General features: G+C 48.3%; 1 protein-coding gene across 3 annotated transcripts in view; it reads left to right on the top strand.

The window, feature by feature from the left end:
• Positions 1 to 21786, top strand: part of LOC138498137 (tachylectin-2-like) — a 459435-nt gene that overhangs the window by 391267 nt on the left and 46382 nt on the right. For 2 of the 3 annotated variants that reach the window (XM_069622012.1, XM_069622013.1), the window contains exon 2: positions 19962 to 20144. The exons of the other annotated variant lie outside the window; for it this stretch is intronic. In XM_069622012.1, coding sequence (XP_069478113.1) covers positions 20132 to 20144 — 13 coding nt within the window. In that variant the 5' untranslated portion in view covers positions 19962 to 20131. The remainder of the gene's footprint in view (positions 1 to 19961; positions 20145 to 21786) is intronic. 3 annotated transcript variants of the gene reach the window in all.

The following is a 21786-nucleotide window of genomic DNA, read 5'->3' as shown; positions in this document are numbered from 1 at the left end:
AGCCAAGGGCACCTCATGCGCCAACTGCAGTAGGAAGGGCCTGTAAACCTGGGGTACCACCAACCTCTTGAGGGCACCAGGTTCAGGCTTAGTGGGCTCACTAACAAGGAGCTCACCCTCCCAATAAATCCGGAATGTCCTAGGCACTTCTCCTTGTGCCTGGGACAGGGCCTGTTTCCTCAGTCCCTCGAGAGAGTGGCACTCTCTCTGTCCCTTACAGAAGTCTGCCCGGGAGGGTCCCCCTTCAGCTAACAAGCATTGAAGGTCAGGGTGATCCTCCGGGTTGAGAACCTCTCCCACAGGAGAGTCTTCTGTCTCTTCTCCCACAGGAGTTGAGTTTGGGTTTTCCGCTGGACCCAGCCCGTCCGGAGCATGGATCCCAATCGGTGCTGTCGGAACAGCAGGAAGAGAAGGTGTTCCCTCCACAGAGGTGGCCTTCTTGGTCTTCCTTCTTCTTGCCTTAGGCCTCGCCTTTGGCTCGGGTACCTGACTCACAGCCAGACCCGGTGTCACCTGTGACCTAGTGACTGCAGCAGCAGTCATGGGAAGACCATCCGAGATCAACCCCAACTCTACTAGATCATTTCCTAACAGAATGTTAGCAGGGACATTGTCCTGAACCAGGACAGGAAGCTTTGCTGTCTTGTCTCCAATCATGAGTGTGACTAAGGCTACAGGTGATAATTTGGGAGGCCCACCAACTAACCTGGTGGTTCTCAGAGGAGCACCTACATAGTCCTCTGGCTTGAGCAGGGTCCTGTCCACCACTGTCATGCTTGCCCCAGTGTCTCTCAAACCAGTAGAAGGCTCGCCATTCAAGAGGACACTTCTCAAAAACCTACGGGTGTTCTGTGGGAAAGTCGCCAGTACTTCTGCATACTGGTCCCAGACCCCAAGGGACACTAAGGAAATCTCTACCGGAGCACCAAAGGTGATCCCGGTAGAGGAGGGGAGGACAGTGTCCGCCACCTCAAACACGGGGTAAGGGTAGGTCAGGCTGACAGCCTGTACTCCAAGTGCCTTACCTTTACACTTGGGGTCACCCCTTTTGTGATCCAGAGCCCCACAGTCCCAACAAGCGCCAGGAGTGCGGGGTACGGTACTGGAACCACTGGGAGCCTGCTTTGCAGCAGGTGGACCACTACTCTTATTCCCACCCACAGATGACTTATCCCCACTAGATTTTTGGGTTTTAGGAGAGGAAGGTTTTGGTTTACCCGACTGTGATTGCTTGTGGGACTCCTCAGCTTTCTGAGAGACCCCCTTTTCTTTGTCCTTGTCCTTCCCACTGGAGTTCTTAGGGGACACCCGGTGGGAGACCCACTTGTCAGCCAACCTAGCCAGCTTAAAGGGGTCCAAAATGTTCTGGTCAGCCACATACTGACGCAGCTCTGGTGAACAGGCTTCAGAAAAATGCTCAAAGAACAAGAGGTGGGACAATTCAACAAAAGTCTTAACCTTGTATCCATCGATCCACCCCATCATGTTCATGTGCGCAGCACTCACCCAGTCAACCCAAGACACATTCTCTCTTTTCTTAAAATCCCTGAACCTTCTAAGGTATTGGGTAGGTGTCTTGCCAAACTTGGCAATCAAAGCAGACTTCATACGCTCATACTGACCCCTTTCTTCCACACTCAGCTTCAGAATACAGTCATATCCAGTTTGAGGCACTCTGCTTAACAAACACTTAGCCCAATCTCTTTTATCAACATCATGAATCGCACAAGCCATTTCAAACGCTTCAATCCATTGGAGGATATCTGAACCCTCCACAAATACACCAACCAAATCTTTCATAAACTTGGTGGCTGGGGACCTGACACTCTCACTGGTTTTAGCTGAAGTCTCCTCTCTAGCTTTCTCTAGCTGGATTCTCTGACATTCAGTGTCCTGGCTCTTGAGTTCAAGATCCCTATTCTTGAGCTCCACTTGTTGAGCCAACTCCTCTTTCTTAAGTTCAGCATCTATTTCCAGCTTGCGGTATTCAAAGGCCAATTTCATCCTTAATAACTCAAGCTCCAAGGAATTTCTGGGGTTTGGAACAGAGGCAGCAGGAATGGCGGCATTCCCAGAAACAGATTCAGCAGAAACCCCAGGGGCAGAGTCCTCATTGGTTGCATTCCCCCCCTCATCAAGAGTTTCACTATCAGTCTGGTAGTCCACCAGGGCAGCTATCAGCTCAGCCCTAGACTTATCCACAAAGTCTAACTCCCTGGCTTCACAAGCACTCTGGAGAGCCTCCAAGCTCATCTGAGTCAATTTGCCATTTGCAATAGACTCCATTGTTTGTAATGCAGTTATCTTGTACACAACTAAACCTTAATTTAATAAAGTGCAGATATTTTGTAAGTGGCACGGTTATACACTGATTCTTAAAACCATAAGCATCCCACCGCTGCCACCCGCTGTAAAGGACCGGTGGGGGGTGTCTGTACTTCTGCTCTCTATAAGGTAGAACAGAGGCACAGAGGACCCCAGCCAAGATTCTCTAGTACGGTAGCAATGGTCGAGCAATCAAGGCCTAGCTTCTCAGGAGGTGATGCAGGCTGGTTCTTAAGTACAGTGTAGTCCCCAAGCCCCCACAAAGGAATGTCCACACACTGTATTGGTTAGAACACAGTCTTTATATAATCAATATTCAAGGTTATGTACACTTATCATAATAACTCACTTTGTACTTAGGAAACTCAACAATGGCAATTATATACAATTCTAAAGTGGTACCACCCTTTGTATTAGATCTCATTAAAGTGCATCAACAATACTGTACAATGTCACACAGATCAATAGAGTGAAACCAGCAATAGAGCGAGGAGAGAAAATAAGATGGTTGAGCAATAGGCAGAATACTGGCCCCTACCACTAGACACAGTTCTGTGTGGAGATCCCCCCACCTGGGCAAACTGTAAAATAAAGATATAGCACAAGCCTAGTCCATATATTGTTCTGCAAGTCTTATTCCCTCCTATAATGTTTTTACCCCCCCCAATGTACCTGGTGGAGTCGAGTTCTTCGAAGAGGCGTCGACAGATCCTTCTTGAGCGACCCCCTTTCAAGCGGGAGTCACGGATCGTCGAGAGGCGTCGAAAAGCGTCGAGGAACTCGGCGTTCGGCGACGGGGAATCGACGGCCCTTCTTGAATGCCTTCCCTTTCAAGCGGGAGACACGGGGCGTCGAACATTTGTCGACAAACAGGGTAGAACGGCGTCGATGAGGCGGCAGCTTCGTCCGAGCGGTGCTCATCGGCGTCGGAGCGTCGGCGTCCTGCAAGGCAGAGGCGTGCTGGGCACCTCGGTGACAATAGTTCTGGACCGCAAAGATTGTGGAGACGGAGGCCCAGCAAGGGCGTCGAGTCGTTCGAGTCTTTGTGGTCTTCGGGTGGCGGGAAACCCACCGACAAGTTTCCCCTCGGCGCGTTGGTCGTCCTCGACTTTCTCCGGCAGGATAAAGCGGTCGACGGTGCGGTCGAGGGAGTCCTTCGATTTGAATGTTCTTAGGCCATGGAGCGGACGGCTCCGGTCGTCGGCGGCACGGCGTCAAGTGGTTCCCACGGCTGGGCAACACAACTTCGACGGGCCTCCAGCGGTTACACAAACCTGCGAACCCTGGTCGACGGCAATGGACTTCGACGGCGTCGATGTCCGGGTGCTTCACTTCGATCTCCTCGGCGGTCCCGTCTCGGGTCGGCAGCCTTTCGAGGGTCTGTCTTCCAGGGCGCTTCGGCGAAGATGGAGCGGTGCTCGATGGTCCCTCGGAGCACGGGAAGAGGGCGCCTTACCAGGTCCTCTCTCGGGTCAGTCTTCGACGATTTCGGCAGCCTTCCGATCGGTCGAAGCAAATGTAGCAGCAAGTCTTCTTCTTCCAGCTGGACGTCGAGGATCAGCAGTTCCAGTTACTCTTAGAGTGGAGACTCAGCTCCAGAACGCTTCTGAACGCTTCTGAACGTTCCTGAACAACTACCAGTGGTGAGAGGTCCCCAGATATACTATTCTGTCTCTCATCCACACTGCTGGCACACACTCAGCAGCCAATCACACAGAAGGGCATTCATGCAGTCAGTCAGCCAATCAGGCACCCAGTGCATTCAGGCCACACTCCTCTCTTTCAGACACTCACAACAAGGAATGTGGATTGGGACAAGTACCCAGCCATTCAACACTACACACTGCATTCAGGCCAGTTTCGGGCACTGCTGTCTCAGTCTTTGTCTCTCATGCCAGAAACCAGACAACCACAACAAGGAGTGTGTATTGGTCACACACTCTATTCACCCAGGTCCCACCCACAGGAGGTACCCACAACATACAGTCACTGGGAAGGCTCCAGTCAGTCTAGCTGGGCCTTCACAAGAACACCATATATGGAACTTCCACCCAACAGCCAGTCAGGGGGAAGGGACAGAGTCAGGGCTTCCCAGGACTTTGGGAAACAAGGTATCAGGCAATAGAAAGCAAGAGGCCACAGGGGCCATCTTGTTTCCTATCAGGAATCAACTGATCCCAATGGCAGGGCCTGGGTATCCCAAAATGGAGGACACCCAGAGCACCTGTCAAATTCAGCATGGAGCTGCCACCAGCCCATACCCTGCTCTGTGGGCCACCCACAGGTGCCCAAAAACATACACTAGGGGTACAGGGTTGTACCCCTACCCATGGGTGCCATAAGGGTATCCCAGGGGTCTGTTCACCAAACCAAAAGAGAGAGCTGCACTGTCAGGAGTCCCACATGGACTCCTGGGCAGAAAACATGACAGAACACACGATAAAAAGCAGTAAAGGACAAGGATTCAGAGGCCCTGTCCCTCCGATGCATTTCCAGCATCACACTGCTCCTCTCCGCCCCTTTGGCCACATGAACCCATCCCAATTGGGGCTCAACCTGAGTTCTATTCTTACCGGTTCCACTGCCAGAGTAAAGAGTAAAGGAGAAAGGGTACACCCATGCCTCACCCCCCCACACTAGGAAAAAAAACCTAGAAGAAATGACATTGACCCTAACTTCAGCCACTGGCGAGTTGTATAGTAGGCACACACTCAAAATGTTGTCCCTGAAGCCCATACCTTCCATAGTTCCCCACAGAGAGTCCTACTAATAGTAGAGCTAGAGTACCTGAGATTGTGGAGACTTGACTCATAGCCATATGCACTCTATGTAGAGTCCTGCGAGTGGATTTAGATGACATGAACTCTTACTGGTCCGGATGAATGAAGTGCCCTAGAACCCCCAGAAAGCGATTGGCCAGGACCTTCGCCTCCCCATGTATAAGAGAGGAGCTTAATGAGAAAACGAAGATGGGAAATAGGATACTATGAGGAAAGAAGTGAAGAATCCATAGAAGACAGTTTTGAGAATGGGAAGACTGGGGGCGTGAGTAAAAGATGAGAGAAAGGCGTCAGTGGAAAGAGAGGAGGTGAACAAAAGTCAAATAAGAGCCAAAGTAAGGTTATACCAGAGGAAAGAATAAAGATATGTTTTTTCTCTTAAACGAGCCAATGGAAGAGGATCTGATGACATAACATCGCCGACATGTATCCCATTGCACGTGTTGTATGCCACGGGACAACCCTGCTGGCTGTCACTGCGCTCAAGCGGAGGCTGCTCCAGTACCTAGCACACCGGCCACATAGGGCGTAACAATTGTATTATAATACAGGGTGAGCTAAGGGGCACACAAGTGCACTGCCCATTCCAGTAACATCACAGAACAAAGTCTCTAGGACCAAACCCATATTGTCCACTATTGCTACACCGTTACTGATGGTTTACCCAGTAATGTCGTTACCCGTTTCCACCCGGGAGAGTACAGTTCTGGCCCCTGAGGGGGTAGTGCACATCCTGATACTCTCACCATTGGCATCAATGCCTAGACCGAACATTGTCAATTAAGCTGCTTCTAATACATATGTCCCAACACCTGTGGACAGCCTCAACATGCAGGTCACTGCTGTGTCTGATTATGCCTGTGTTGCCATTACAAATGGACCTGTGTCTCCTTCTATGAGTATAAATTCCTTGCCCGTGCCTGATACCACCCATCATGCCGCGTCGTATATGCTCCTCCGTTATCACATGCTGGCAACATTATACTGGCTGGGACAACTATTGCTGATGCCACTGCACTGAATATACTACCCCAACCCCTGTGGTCACCACTACCCTGCCTGTGACTGCCACCATGAATGTTCCTATGCCACCACTTGTTAACTTAATTGCAATGTCTGTGCCCGTGACTACCACCATGAATGTTCCTATGCCACCACTTGTTAACTTAAATGCAATTTCTGTGCCCGGCACTGCCACCATGAATGTTCCTATGCCATCCTTTGCTACCTTAAATGCAATGTCTGTGCCCGGGACTGCCACCATGAATGTTCCTATGCCACCACTGGCTAAACCAAACCTTCCCCTTACCCCCCGCCTCAGCTGTGCCCTCATCAATGCCCAGTCACTCCCAGCTCATGCTCTGGACGTTCATGGCATAATCACAAGCCGCAACCTCGATCTTTTGATTATTAGTGAAACCTGACTTAACGAAGCGTCTGGCCCAGCCTTGGCCCTTGCCATCCCACCAGGTTATATTATCTTCAGGCAAGACTGTCCCTTCCAGAAAGGGGGAGGGTTTGCCCTTATAGCTAAAGAGACTATTCCAATCAGAATGGTCCAAGGGGAATCAGGCTACAATAGTGACTCCCTGCTCCTTAAAGTCAACACCTCCCCTAACTGTACTCTTGCCCTCCACGTTGTCTATCGACCACCAGGGCCAGCTCCGGATTTCTTAGATGCCCTCATTCACACCCTTTCCTATAACCTTAAACATGCCACAAAATCCATCCTTCTAGTAGACCTCAACCTAGGTCTTAATGACTCTAATGACTCCCAAGCGACCTCCCTTAACAAAGCCCTATTAAACCTAGGGTTCAAACAGGCCATTCCAGACCCCACCCACATCAAAGGGCACACCCTTCACTGGATTGCCCACCATACCTGCCCTCTCACGGTCTCAGACATCTCGCCTATTCCTTGTCTGACCATCATTCCATTCATTTTGACATTAACATCCCCTTGATTGGCATTGCCCCCAAGAAAGAGACCCCCCCTTCCCACGGCACTTACTAGGAGCTCCAGTCTGCTCACTAAGGAAAAGTTCACACCCTACCTCCTGGTGCCTGCCCTCGAGCCCCCTTTCTCTAGTGACCCAGAAACTCTTGCTAATACCTTCAAGACCACCATCACCCAAGCGGTCGATGCTATCGCCCCACTCACCCTAAGGAAAGCCAAGCGTACCAAGCACGCTAATGCCTGGTTCTCCCCGGAGCTTCTCGAGATACACGCTAGGAAAAGGGCAGCGTTCTCCTCCTGGAAAGCTAACCCTAATGACCCCTTGAAAGTAGCTTAGAATGTCAAGCCGCCATTATAAAGGCCAAAGCCACCTCGTTTAACACCAGGATAGCTAATGCTAAATCAGGGACCAACGAAATCTTTGCCATCTTCAGGAGTTGGAAATGAAAAACCACCCCCCCCGCCGACCCTCCCCAAAGACGAAGAATGATGCAATAATATCCAATCTGCCATGCTGGACCAACTTAACGCCCTTCAAAATAAAATCCTCGCCCATCAACAGGCAACCAGCCACCAGATATCCAACCTCCACAGCAGCACCTCCTGTGACTCCCTTCCATTCGCCTTCGAGGAAATGAGTGAAGTCATCACCCTCTTCAAATCTATCAAACCCTCCTATTGCAAAGGGGATGCCTGCCCGGCACAACTCATTAAAGATTGCATTGCCTTGCTTGCCCCGTTACTTACAGTCTTTATTAATGCCACCTTCACTACATGCCTTTTCCCATCTGGCTTCAAGGAATCTTGGGTACACCCTCTCCTAAAGAAGTCAGCGCTTGACCCGACTGTCCCAGGGAACTATAGACCCATCACCACAGTCCCCTTTCTATTAAAAATCCTCAATAAGGCAGCTAATCTGCAAGTCCAAAAGTTCCTTGAGGCCAACAATCTTTGCGGTCTCAGCCAGTCAGGCTTCCATCCAGGTCACGGTACTGAAACTGCATTATTAGACCTCAAACACCAAATGGAAGATTTCAGAGATGCTGACAGACCTGCCCTCCGTCTGCTTCTTGACCTGTCTGCAGCTTTTGATTTGGTGGACCACAATACTCTGGGTCACCATCTCTCTTCCGCTGCTAATTTTTCCCCCAAGGCCATATCTTGGATCACCTCGTTCCTCCAGGATAGGGTTATGAAAGTCTTTTCTGACCAAGCCTGTGCCCACCCGAGTAACATTAAATGCGGAGTCCCACAGGGCTCCTGCATCTCACCTACCTTCTACAACCTTTTCACGAGGCCACTATTCAACTTCCTGGATGCACTAGGCATCACATATACTAATTATGCTGATGACACGCAGGTCCTCATCCCCCTCACTGGCGACTATGAGGCTGACATGAAAACCCTCAATTTAATTTACTCCACTATTCAATCCTGGATGGCAGAAAACTGGTTGTGCCTTAACGGTAAAAAAACAAACTTCTGTTCATTGGATCACCTGCAACCCTTAAACAACTTCACAAACAGTATAGTTTGTTTACGATTGACAATACACCAATCTCCGTATCCGAAGCTGTGAAGACCTTGGGTGTCTACCTGGCCTCGTACCTCTCAATGATCAGACAGGTCAATGCCATTGCATCCGTAGCAGCTTACCATTCCAAACTGCTGAATGCGGCCAGAACATTCCTGTCGGAGGAGAATTGCCTCACTATAGCGAGAGGAATTATTGGGTCTCGACTGGATTATTGTAACACCCTCGTAGCAGGTACCTCATCTAAAAATATCAGTAAACTCCAAACTGTCCAAAATAATGCCCTCAGGGCCGCCACCGTCATATCGAAAAGGGACCACATTTACGCGACCAGGAAGCAGGTTCACTGGCTCCCCATTAAAGAGCGGATCATCTTTAAAACACTCGCCCTTACACATAAATGTTTCCATAACAAGGCCCCCTATACCTTTCACAGAATATCGCCAAACCTATCACAGCCAGACCCAGAAGAACGGCCTACACCAACCAATCTCAACTCTCAAAAACCTGAGGATCAGTGCAGGAGACGCTAGCTTCCCTGTCATGGCCACTATCCACCGCAACTCCCTACCACCCCACATTAGAAGTATTGAGTCATACATAGCCTTCCGGAAGCCATAAAAATGATGTTGTTCAGATAAACTAGTCCGGACTGGCCCCGTTGTATGGCCCAGGCTGTCTGCTACTATTCCCTATTTGATGTAACTTCCATTACTGCCTGATATTTCAAACCTGTAACCATCTGTGTATACTAAGGAGTTTGCATTGTATGGCTACTCGCACATTGTTACCAAGAGCAAGTACCCTTCCTGTAACTAAGACACTTTCTTGCAACAGCGCCTCAATGCCCTTGGACTGCTAGTGCGCTTTACAAATCTAAAAAATAAATATGGAGCTGCTGTGGGTTTAGCACAATGAAGCAAAAGAGGAAATGAGTTTTCAGAATGAGGAGAGGAAGAGGAAAGAGAAAAAAGAGGAAACGAAGATGGGGTGATGGAGAAGGAGAAGCTTGGCAACAAAGAAGAACAAAGATTGTTATAGAAGTAAAGTAAGAAGCAAAGACAGAAGCAAAAGATGAAGAAGCCAAAGAGGGCCACGAAAGGGCAGAATCAAAATATTGTTAAGAAGGCAAGATAACCGATGAGGATGAGGTGATAGCATGGAAACAGGATATTGATAGTAAGGCAAGATAACCGACGAGGATGAGGTGATAGCATGGAAACAGGATATTGATAGTAAGGCAAGATAACCGACGAGGATGAGGAGATAGCATGGAAACAGGATATTGATAGTAAGGCAAGATAACCGACGAGGATGAGGTGATAGCATGGAAACAGGATATTGATAGTAAGGCAAGATAACCGACGAGGATGAGGAGATAGCATGGAAACAGGATATTGATAGTAAGGCAAGATAACCGACGAGGATGAGGTGATAGCATGGAAACAGGATATTGATAGTAAGGCAAGATAACCGACGAGGATGAGGAGATAGCATGGAAACAGGATATTGATAGTAAGGCAAGATAACCGACGAGGATGAGGTGATAGCATGGAAACAGGATATTGATAGTAAGGCAAGATAACCGACGAGGATGAGGAGATAGCATGGAAACAGGATATTGATAGTAAGGCTATTGTAGACAACATAGGTCAGAGAAACTCATCATCTCTAGGAGTGCACCACCAGAAGTCACAACATCACTGGGTTTGAGACCTAGAACTGCAAGAGTGACAAGAACCCCTGCTGGACATTTTCTACCCCAAACGCGCTGCACTGCTCAAAGACTTTTATTTACATGAATGTGGGTTGGGAAAATGCCTCTCTGACCCTGTGCTAAAGAGGAGCTTCCTTGCCTAAAAACCAAAACTAAGGAGTCAGTCTGTGTCAGGATGTGAATATCTGAAAAACTTTCCTTATGTCCAAAACGTCCTATCCAGACCTGCACACTACAAACAAAACAATAAAGGGTGCAGGGAAATGTCTTCAACCTGATGTTCGCAAACAAGTGTTCAGAACTGAAGATTAGAATAACTCCAACAGAAATGTTCTCCATGGTGGAAGACCTTGGACCCAGAGGGTGGTTCCCTTCCCCTGGATTCGAAGTGCAAGCAATGTCTCTTTTACTAACAGTTCCTTTTGTGTCTCTACTGGATTCACGATGTTCCTGTTAGGTAACAAGTTGGCAAACAGTCTTTCTTTAACACAAGTGTCTCTTTTGTATAGCAAACACTGTGTCTATTTTAGTATTTCTTGTAGCTTTGAAACTCTCCGGTATACTCCCCTGCCAGGAATCTTTGTCTAATTCCAACTGCCTGGTGTACTCTCCTGCCAGGATTTCTCTTGTGGTTTCACTTGCCTGTTATACTTGCCTGCCAGGGCATCTTTTGTGGTTTCACTTGTCTGGTATCCTTCTCTTGCCTGGACTTCTTATGTGTTTGAATTGCCTGCTATCTTTCCCTTACCAGGACCGCTTATGCGTTTCAGTTTCTCAGTATTACCAAAATTGCATATACCGCCTTTGGTTCGGTATACTTTTCTGTGATAATGTGTCTTCAAGCTTAGCCCCACACTTGCATCTCATGCATCCATATCTCATTGGGGGTTGAATTTGTTCTTTACCTTTTCTGCATTCAAACCAGCTTCTTGTATTCTTTGAATTAGCAAACTCATTAAAATTCAAAGGATCGCTGGCCTGGTCGCTGGAGTTCCCCTGGGTCCCATCTTGCGTCAGGTTAACTCACCGGTTCTCTCCAGCGTCTCCAGTCCTACTCATGCTTCAGCGGGGTGGCTCCAATGCTAACTCGGGGTCATGCAAAGTCTTTCCGGCTTCCCTCACGGCACTGCAGTCGCACGCCTGCTTCCTTTCAGGTCCCGGTCTCAAGAACGGTGCCTCTTCGAGCTACCGAGCTCCCTGGAACTCTTGGCATTTCCATGCCTCTTCTTGCTTGCGCACTGCGTTTCCCTTCCTGCCTTGATGGATTCCTTTTCTCCTCCACATGTGTCTTGTGTTCAGAAGCCTCTGCATAGGAGCCAACGTCTTATCCTGAACTGCCACATTCAGCAGTGCGGTTCCCATCTTTTAATGCATCTCCTTAATCGTCATCGTCTTAGTACTGCAGGGATTATGGGAGTTAGAGTACATAGATGTCAACGGACATATAGCTGTTTGAACGTTTTTCACAGTGGTTTTACATGAGAGAACCATTTCCCATAAAGGTATGTCAAGAGCAGAAAAGGTGTTGTTGGAGCTTTGTATGCCTAGGTCATGAATAGGTTTTTGACACAAAGAATATGGGGAAAGATCTCTTTGCTTCCTCTATAAGGGAGAACAGACAACTGACAATAGGCCATTAAGGTTTTGGTCACTGGAGGGTTTTTCCTCGGGGGAAAAAGGTCTTGGGTATTAGTGTGTCTTCCTCATGGGGAAGGGTGAGATACTTCATCTCGGCCAGTGAAGTCATGACATCTCCCCTGTAGTTGTCTCTATCATGAACCATCGGACGCGTCCTTTCTGGACTTCCTGGTCCCTGACCCATAGGGGCTTGCACTCAACAGTACTCCCAACATGGCCGCCGAACGCGGGAATACTGTTTCCAAGTTTCTGTGCCGTACGCATTACGTTCTATAAAGCGGAAACACCCCCACGGCCCTGCGCATCTCAATGCTACCGCTTGCCGTGGCTAGACGTGTGCTGCCGTAATTCGCTTGTGTTTCTCCTTTGATTCCTGGTTCCCGGTTCCCCTAAATTCCTCCTCCTTCATTCTCTCTCCTTTTGTCCTCCTTGCATTCTGGATCTCCGTGTGCACTCTTTACTGTTTTTCTGGATTTCCTCAGACTTCCCGGACATCTGAACGTTCCCAGGACTTGGAACCCTGAACGCACGCTGGAACCCGAGGACCTGCACTCAGGGTTATACAAGACCCGAACTCTACGAAAGAAAACTCCATCGAAGAACTCCCACAAACAACAAAGACAGGTGAGAAGGGGGAAACCTGTGACAGATTGAGACGCCAACAAACTGATACAGATACGGACATGGAGGCTTCAGTTCAAGACCTCATGCGCAACATGCAAAAGTTAACCACAGAAGTTCAGAATCTCAAAACTGAGAATGTCACATTAAAACAACTAGTCCTGTCACGTGATTCTGCGAGCAAGGAAAGTGTGTTGCTGGGCAGAGTAGTGGATAAATATGATGGCTCCTCAAAGAACCTTTGTGGCTTCCTTGATTCGTGTTTAGTGCACTTTACCTTTAAGCCCTACTACTTTTCCACTCCCAGGGCAAAGGTGGGCTTTATGATTTCGCATCTCTCCAGGAATGCATTAACCTGGGCTACGCCCTTAGTTAATTCTGGAGATGCCCTCCTGGATGATTATGATGGGTTCGTAGGGCTCTAAAGAACATATTTGACTCCCCAGAACAGGTTTACAGTGCCCAAGAACGTCTATTGGATTTCCAACAAGGGTCCCAGGATATGATGCTTATCTATGTAACACGCTTTAAGCAACTGGCCAAGGAAGCAGATTGGTCCCCGGTGGCCTGTTTCACCCTATTCCGAAGAGGACTAAACGAAGAAATAAAGGATGAGCTAGCCAGGGTAGCCCGCCCAGGTTCCTTCCAGGCCCGTATGGACCTCTCTTTACAAATAGACTTTCGAATCCAGGAAAGGAAGTCGGAAAAGAAGAAAACAAAGATGCCTTACCAAAAGACCTCTATAGTATCTCCCTCTAAACCCGAGCCCACTCCTGCCCCGACCGCAGACCCTGAACCCATGAAACTGGGGGCCTTCCATGGACCCATATCCCCGCAAGAAAGATTGCGATGGATTCACACCGGGCTGTGTATGTACTGTGCCTCAGATAAACATCTTATGAGAGAATGTCCTTTGGCCCCTCCACGGAATTCGGGAAACGCCAGCTCCCGATCCTAGATGGAGCAACGCTTCGGGAGAGAGATGTTTGCTCCACATCTATTCCATCCTTGAACTCTCCTGGACAAAACAACCTTGTGATCTTGCAGGTCTTTCTATCGCCGTCCAAGAAAGAAACTTACCCCATTCTGGCATTATTGGATTGTGGAGCCATGGGGATTTTCATAGATCAGGATTGGGTCACTACCCACCACATTCCATATGAAACCCGAGACATCATGCAACCAGTAGAGGCCATCAATGGACGACCTCTCTCTTCAGGACCAATCACCCTGCAAACCAAAGAGATCCAGCTCTCGATAAACCATCATCAAGAGATGATCAAGTTTGACATCATAAAGTCTGCCCATTATCCCATGGTACTGGGTATGCCCTGGTTACAGAAGCACAACCCATACATCAACTTGGCAGCAGGATCCTAGTTTCTTGGCTCCGAACATTGCATATCTCACTGCCTATCCTTGGATTCCTCGTCAAGATCCTCTGAAGGTACGCTGACAGACCAGCAAGGCCCAACTCATGGTCTCAAATATTATCCAGGTCTCCAGAGCCTATCAGGACTACACTGATGTGTTTTCAACTGCCATAGTTCAAGCCCTACCCCCTCACAGACCTGAAGACTGCGCTATCGATACTGAACCCTCGGAAGTGATTCCCTTTGGAAGGATGTTCATCCTATCAGGACCAGAGAAAAGGGCCCTCTGAGAATACTTGGATACCAACCTAGAAAATGGCACCATACGACCATCCAAATCCCCAGCGGGAGCTTCGTTGTTTTTGTTCCCAAGAAAGATACTAAGGAGCTTAGGCCTTGTCTTGATTATCGTGGTCTTAATCAATGCACCCTCAAGGACTGCTACCCATTGCCCTTAATCTCGTATATCCTGGAAGCGGTGAGAGGAGCCGTAATCTTCATGAAATTGGATCTCAGAGGTGCCTACCATCTGACCCGCATAAAGGAAGGTGATGAATGTAAAACAGCCTTTAGAACATCCTTTGGTCACTTTGAATACCTGGTCATGCCTTTTGGACTCGCCAATGCCCCAGCGGTCTTCCAACGTTTTATGGACAGGGTGTTCTCCGATATGCTGTTCCTCTTCGTCATAGTTTACCTGGACGACATACTGATATACTCCAAGGACCATCTCAAACATGAAGAACATGTCAAGGCAGTCTTACAACGGCTACGTGAACATAAACTCCTGGCTCAACCCGAGAAATGCCTTTTCATGTCTCTACTGTTCACTATCTCGGATTTGTCCTTAGTCCAGAAGGAATTGGAATGGACCACTCAAAAGTAAATTCCATACTACCCTGGCCTGTTTCAACTACTGTGAAACAGATTCAATCCTTACTGGGGCTTGCCAACCTCTATCGGAAATGTATACCTTCCTTTTCAGAGATAGTTCAACCAATCATTACATTGTTAAAGAAGGATACTCCCTTCCTCTGGACCGCAGCCCAAGACGAAGCGTTCCAACGTTTGAAGTCGGAATTTACACAAGCCCCCATCTTGGCTCAATCTGACATTGATTAACCTTTCCTAGTGGAGACTGATGCCTCTAACTATGCCATCGGAGCAGTCTTAAAGCAGGAATTCGAGGACAAGTTGGAACACCCCATCGCTTATCTCTCGCAAACCCTAACTCCTAGCGAGACCCATTATTCTGTTCTAGAAAAGGAATAGTTTGCCATCCGTCAAGCCTTCACAGAGTGGCGTCATCTACTCCTGGGAGCTAAACATCCTGTTCAGGTCCGTACGGATCATCGGAATCTCCAAGTCCTACAATCCATGGAATGTACGAATAGTCATCAAGCCCATTGGGCCTTCTTCATTGCCCAGTACCAGTTCCAGATCCATCATGTACCTGGAACACACAACATAATTGCTGACGCCTTATCCCGACGTCCCGACTACGAAACTCTGGAAGATCGATCCTTCCCAAAGATGTTTCCCCATACAATTTCCGTAGCTCAAGCAATGACTCTCCTGGAAGACATTCGGATTCAAACCCAGTCCTTTGAGATCTGGAAGGAATTTACTGGGAAGAATTGATGGAATCTTAAAACCAAGGACGGGTATTTGTTCAAGAACAATGGCCTGGTCATTCCCACACAGAGACTGCGACAAAGGATTACAAGCCTCTGTCATGATACCCTTCATTCAGGACATCGTGGCATTACCAACACTCTCCGTTTAATACAAAGACAATTTTGGTGGCCAAAATTGAAAGTTGATGTCCAGCAGTACATCCAAGCCTGTGCAGTCTGCAACCAAAACAAGCATGATAAGAAGAGGCCGGCGGGTCTTCTACTCCAACCAACGCTACCAACAAGGCCCTAGGAATTTATTGCTACAGACTTTATTGTTGAACTACCTCCATCCAGGGCATACACAACTATCATGGTTACCATTGATTTATTAACTCACATGGCTTATTTTACACCCTTGTATAAATTACCATCTTCCTCAGAACTCGCTGGAATCTTCCTGGAACACATATTCCGACTTCATGGACTCCCTTCCAAGATCATATCAGACAGAGGTCCTCAATACGTAGCTCAATTCTGGAAACATTTATGCCGTATAATAGGAATCCAACGTGCCCTCTACTCAGGTTATCACCCACAGACCAACGGAGCTACAGAACGTGTGAACCAAACCCTGGAGCAGTATCTTCGTTGTTTCACCACCAAGGTTCAGGACGATTGGTCTCTTTTACTACCTGTAGCTCAATTCGCCTACAACAATTCGGATCACTCGGCTGTCAAGACCAGCCCCTTCTTCTGCAGCCCAGGATTCCACCCTTCGGTTCTACCATCCCTTCTCCCACATCCTACACCGGTTCCTACAGTCGACTCCTGGATTGAAACCCTCATCAATGTACACAAGGAAGCCAAAGAACACCTCGAAAGGGCCCGCGCTAACACCAAGCACTATGCGGACTCCAAAAGAAGACCAGGATCTTCCTATGCAGTGGGTGATAAGGTCTGGCTATCCTCAAAACTACTGCCTCAACACTTACAACCTAATAAATTGGCTCCTCGGTACTATGGCCCTTTTTCTATAAAGGAAATCATTAACCCAGTGGCCTTCCGACTCAAATTGCCAGACTCCTGGAAGAGGATCCACCCAGTATTTCACACATCCCTAATGAAACCATACATCCAGACCTCCTGTTCTGCTCCAAGATCTACCCCTGTGGTTGTCGACGACCAGCTAGAATACAAAGTATCCCGAATATGTGACTCCAGGTACAGACGTGGTCAGCTGCAGTATCTGGTGGAGTGCAAAGGCTATCCACCCAGTGAACACACCTGGGAACCGGTCTCAAACCTGAATGCCCCCAGGCTACTTCAAAGGTACCATCTTATACACCCGGGCAAACCCGGAGGAACAGGCCTTCGGAGGAGGCATGCTGTCATGAACCATCGGACGCGTCCTTTCTGGACTTCCTGTTCCCTGACTCATAGGGGCTTGCACTCAACAGTACTCCCAGCATGGCCACCGAACGCAGAATACTGTTTACCAGTTTCCGCGCCATACGCATTACGTAGCCGTGGCTAGACGTGTGCTGCCATAGTTCGCTTGGATTTCTCCTTTGATTCTTGGTTGCTGTCCCCCTAAATTCCTCCTCCTTCATTTCCCCTCCTTTTGTCCTCCGATTGCCTCGGACTTCCTTGGACTTCCCCAGACATCTGAACGTTCCCAGGACTCAGAACGCTGAACGCACGCTGGAACCCGAGGACCTGCACTCAGGGTTATACGAGACCCAAACTCTACGAAACAAAACTCCATCGAAGAACTCCCACAAACAACAAAGACAGGTGAGAAGGGGGGAAACCTGTGACAGTCTCCTCCCAGGTGATCCTCCCTCATATAGCCGCCCACAGGGTCAGAATCAGGTAGCAGCTGATGCCCCCAGGCCACATGGGAGGGGGTCACCCCCAGGAAATCAATGATGATTCCACTGGATTCATCACAGCATGCTGGCGGATTGTGACAAGAAAGTGTGGTGGGGGACTGGGACGAGGAAGAGCGGTGTGGCTGTAGTGGGGGGCTGGAACTAAAAAGAGCAGCATGGGGTTGATTTGGGAACTGGGAGAAGGAATAGTGAGGCATAGTGGTGGGAATGAACACAAGTGATGCAGGGGTGCTCGGGGACTGGGATGAGGAAGAGTACATTTGGGAAATGGTGACTGTGATGAGACAGTGCTGTCGGAGAAAATGGGGCAAATAGGATGAGAAAGAGTGGTGTGGGGTAACGGAGGACTGGGACGAGGATGAGTTTTGTCGGGGTAATGAGGGGAGTGAGTTTTGGAAGCATGGTATGGGGTAATCAGGGGACTTGAGCAATGAAGAGTGGTGTGCGGATATTGCAGGAACTGGGAGGTGGAAGAGTATTGTGCGGATAATGGGCAAACTGGAAGGAAGGAGAGTTGTGTGGGGGCAATGGCGGGACTTGGACAAGGTAGAGTGGAGTGTGGGTAATGCAAGACTGGGATGAGGAGATGTACTGTTGGGGTAAAGAGTAAACTGGGATGAGGAGGAGTGTTCTTTGTGTAATGGGGTACTGGGATGAGGAAGTGTATTTTGTGGGTAATGGGGTGAGTGGAAAAAGGAGTGGGATGGGAGTAATGAAGGGAGCTGGAATGAGGAAGAATCGTATGGGAGTAGTGGGGGCTAGGATGACTACCAGTGGTGGTGTGGTGATTTGGAACTGGGACAAGGAAGATTGGTGTAGGGGTGGGGGAGAGTGGGACGAGAGAGTGCTGGAGAGTGGTTGGGGACTGGGATGTGGGAGAGTGACTGCTCTAGGGGACAATCAGGGGACTTGGATGAGGAAGAGTGGTGTGGGGAAATGGGGGACTGAGACGAGTTAGATTGGTATGGGTTTAATGGGCGACCTGGCTTGAGAAGAGTGATGCCTGAGCATAATGGGGGGAGTATGACAATGGCAAGTGTGGCCTGGTTGTGGAGGACTGGAATGAGGAAGAGTATGTTTGTGAAAGAGTGATGTGTGGGTAATGGGGGATTGGTTGTGGAAGTGTGGTGTGAGGGTAAAGGGGGCTCAGGTGAGGAAGAGTAGTGTTGTGGTAAAGGGGCAGGGACGTTAAAAAGTGTTGTGTTGTAGGGGGGGTGAAGATGAGGAAGAATGGCATGGAGGAAATGAATGCCGGCTTTGAGGAATTTTGTTGTGGTTGTAATGGGGTCTAGGACCCGGAAGAGGGGTGAGGGGTACATGTTCTCCCAACATGTACATGTTGCCATGGCCTTTCCCCGTGACCCGACATGTCACCCCAATAGGTTTGTTGGAGCCCAATAGCTATGCCCTTCGGCCGTGTCTACTTTCCATATTGCACCATTCGCTTCCTTAAAGTAACACAGCCATAGTCTTCGGCCACGCTCATTACCCCTTACTTCCCTGTGGCTGTAACATTCCACATGTTCTTTTTGTATTAATCATGTTTTTCAATTCTCTTTGAAAAATATCTTTTTCCCATAACTGCGTTTGCATAAGCCTGATAACAGTAATGTACTACTAATGGCACTGGTTATTCATCTGATGCACTTTCATTCCGATCCCGTTTTTTACTATAATGAAAATAACCTCAGTTATGAGGTAATGTTCAAGGTTTGAACTTAGTCCCCAGCCCCGCCAGCCCCCAATTTCACATGGTGTCCTATATTCCCCTCCTCTCACTCTCGCCTGATGCCATTTCATCCTTTCCCCCCTTCAAATGGCATATTTTCCACTTTTCGTTTTGGGCTAACCCTGGTTATTTCAGGAATAACCCCGGTTTTCTCTCGCATCGAACAAAGAAATGGCTGCTTTTTCATTTCTGAGTGGACCATTAGTGATAGAGCTATAATTGTGAGAGAAGGGGGCAACCGTAAAACTACTGGAGGGAAAAATCCAAGACCCCTCCTGGAAATCGAGTCAACTCTTTGTGCCCAAGTTGTTTCATACCTGGTCCAATTCGATCCAGCGATTTTTGCTGTGCACTGCGCAGACATTTTGACTTTTTCTCAACGGGGAAATGAATGGGAGTAGGTCAAAAATAGCTTTTATTTGCTCTCTTAATACCTTTTCCATTTTTTTAATGACTCTTTCCCAACATTTTCTGTCTGAGGGGCCCTGTGACAAACTGTCTGCAAAATATCAGCCAACTCCATCGTGCGAGTCAAAGGTATTAGCAGCCCAATGCTCAGGTTCCTATGGAACTTGATACTGCTGCATTAAAATATATATGAATGATCAAAGCCGCTGAAAGGGCTGAGGACTGATTCAGGGCGGTATGGGAGACGCAGAGCCCAGCAAAATATGTCAGTAAACAAAACACGGACTATTGCTTTAAGCCTCTGGTGTAATAAAAGCTGTTTTTGAGAAGTTTTTAGTATTTCATTCTGATCTTTTCATCCTGAACAGTGGGATACATAGAGCCTCTCCAGGTCTCATCTGCAGCGCTACCTGAGCCCCACAGCACCTGTCTTCAGCATCCTGTCCCAGCCCGCACCTGCCTTTCACCAGCCTGTTCCTGCTGCACCTATCTGTATATTCTTGCAGTGAGGAGACCGTGACCTGTGAGCGCCGCCGCCATGTCTAGAGCAGGTACATTAACAGGCAGAGCTTTCCTGCTCTTTTACTGTCAGCTGCAGGTACATTACATGCAGAGCTTTTCTGCTCTTTTGCTGCCCGGTGTGTGCTGCATTTCAGTGTTCTTGAGACGTTCATTTACTGGTTCCTAGCATTCCTGTGCAGGTCCCATGATGCAATGGAAAATTGAATTAATTGAGGCTGTGTATTTCTGACTTCACTTGTTCTTATAGTGCTTATCTCTTTCTGGAGAGGGGATCCTCATTTAAAGGAAATAAGGGACACAGAACCCCAATAGAATTGGCAGCTCAAAGAAGCAATGCTCTTTCTTTCAGTTTCATGATTCTGGGAAGTGTGCAGCTCCCCTGATATGATATGACATTTATAACACGCCTATACACAAGTGTTTCAAGGCATGAAAGGTGACCTCTGCATTACTGGAAAGCTGTGTGCTTTGGGGTCACCTCACCAACCTTCCCTGCTCTGCCCCTAACCTGGCGGCAGGCTTGGGAGCAGGGCTGAGAGCGGCAATCTGGCCACAAGCTCTTCTTTCCAGACACAAGCCCAATGAAAATAAGGGTGGGGCTAATTAGCAGGAAGTGATGTCAGAGACCTCAAGGTCACAGCAAGGCAATGGCAACCCCCTGTAGTAAATGGGGGTGCACGTGGTGCCATGTGATCAATTCACATGATTTGCAGGACAGGATTATGTGTTATGTGTTTTGTCAAAACAACAGAAATCAGAATATTGACAAGTGTAAAGACTGGAGGGGGATATCGGTACCCCTTCTCTCTATATGGCAGAGGAGAGGCACAGAGGACCCCAGCCAAGATTCTCTATTTGGTAAAACATGGGCGAGAAATCAAGGCCTAGCTTCTCAGGAGGTGATGCAGGATGGTTCTTAAGTGCAGTGCAGTCCCCAAGCCCCCACAAAGGAATGTCCACACACTGTGTTAGTTAAAACACAGTTCTTTATATAAATAGGATTCAGGTTATGTACACAATCACAATAACACACTTTGTGCTCAGTTAACCTAAAATGGCAAATATGTTCACAGTTGTACGTGGTACCACAATTACTATGCAATTTAATTAAAGTGCATCAACTGTACTTAGTTTAAATGTCACACACATCACATCAATTAATAAAGGGAACCAGCAATAGACATAGGAGGAAAGCAGTTGGTTAGAACAGTAGGCAGAATACTGGCCCCTACCATTGGATACAGTTCTGTGTTAGGATCCCCCCACTTGGGCAACCTGCAAATAAAGAGATATCATACAAGCCAAGTCCATATAGTGTTCACAACAGTCTTATTTCCTTCTAAATAGTTCTACCACCGCAAATGTACCTGGAATAGCAGAATTCTTTGATGAGGCATTGATGGATCCTTCTTGAGTGGCCCCCTTTAAGGCAAGAGCCACGGATCGTCGATAGCCTTAGAAGAAGGTGAGCCTTGGCATAGAGAGTCGTCAATGAAAAAGTTTGATGGCGTCCAGGCAGCAGCTTCAGTCCTGGTGGTCCTCGTTGGCGATCGGTCGTGGACGTCCTGCAAAGATGAGGCATGCGGTGCACCTCGACAACAAAGGTTCTTTGCCGCAAAGAGTCTATAAAGAACTTTGGCCCAGAAAGGGCACCAAGTCGTCTGGCATCTC

This window comes from Ambystoma mexicanum, chromosome 5q (assembly GCF_040938575.1).
Source record: "Ambystoma mexicanum isolate Mex_15411 chromosome 5q, UKY_AmexF1_1, whole genome shotgun sequence".
NCBI classification, from domain to species: domain Eukaryota; kingdom Metazoa; phylum Chordata; class Amphibia; order Caudata; family Ambystomatidae; genus Ambystoma; species Ambystoma mexicanum.
The sequence above is the reverse complement of the archived record's forward strand: the minus strand, read 5'-3'. Positions and strand labels throughout refer to the sequence as shown.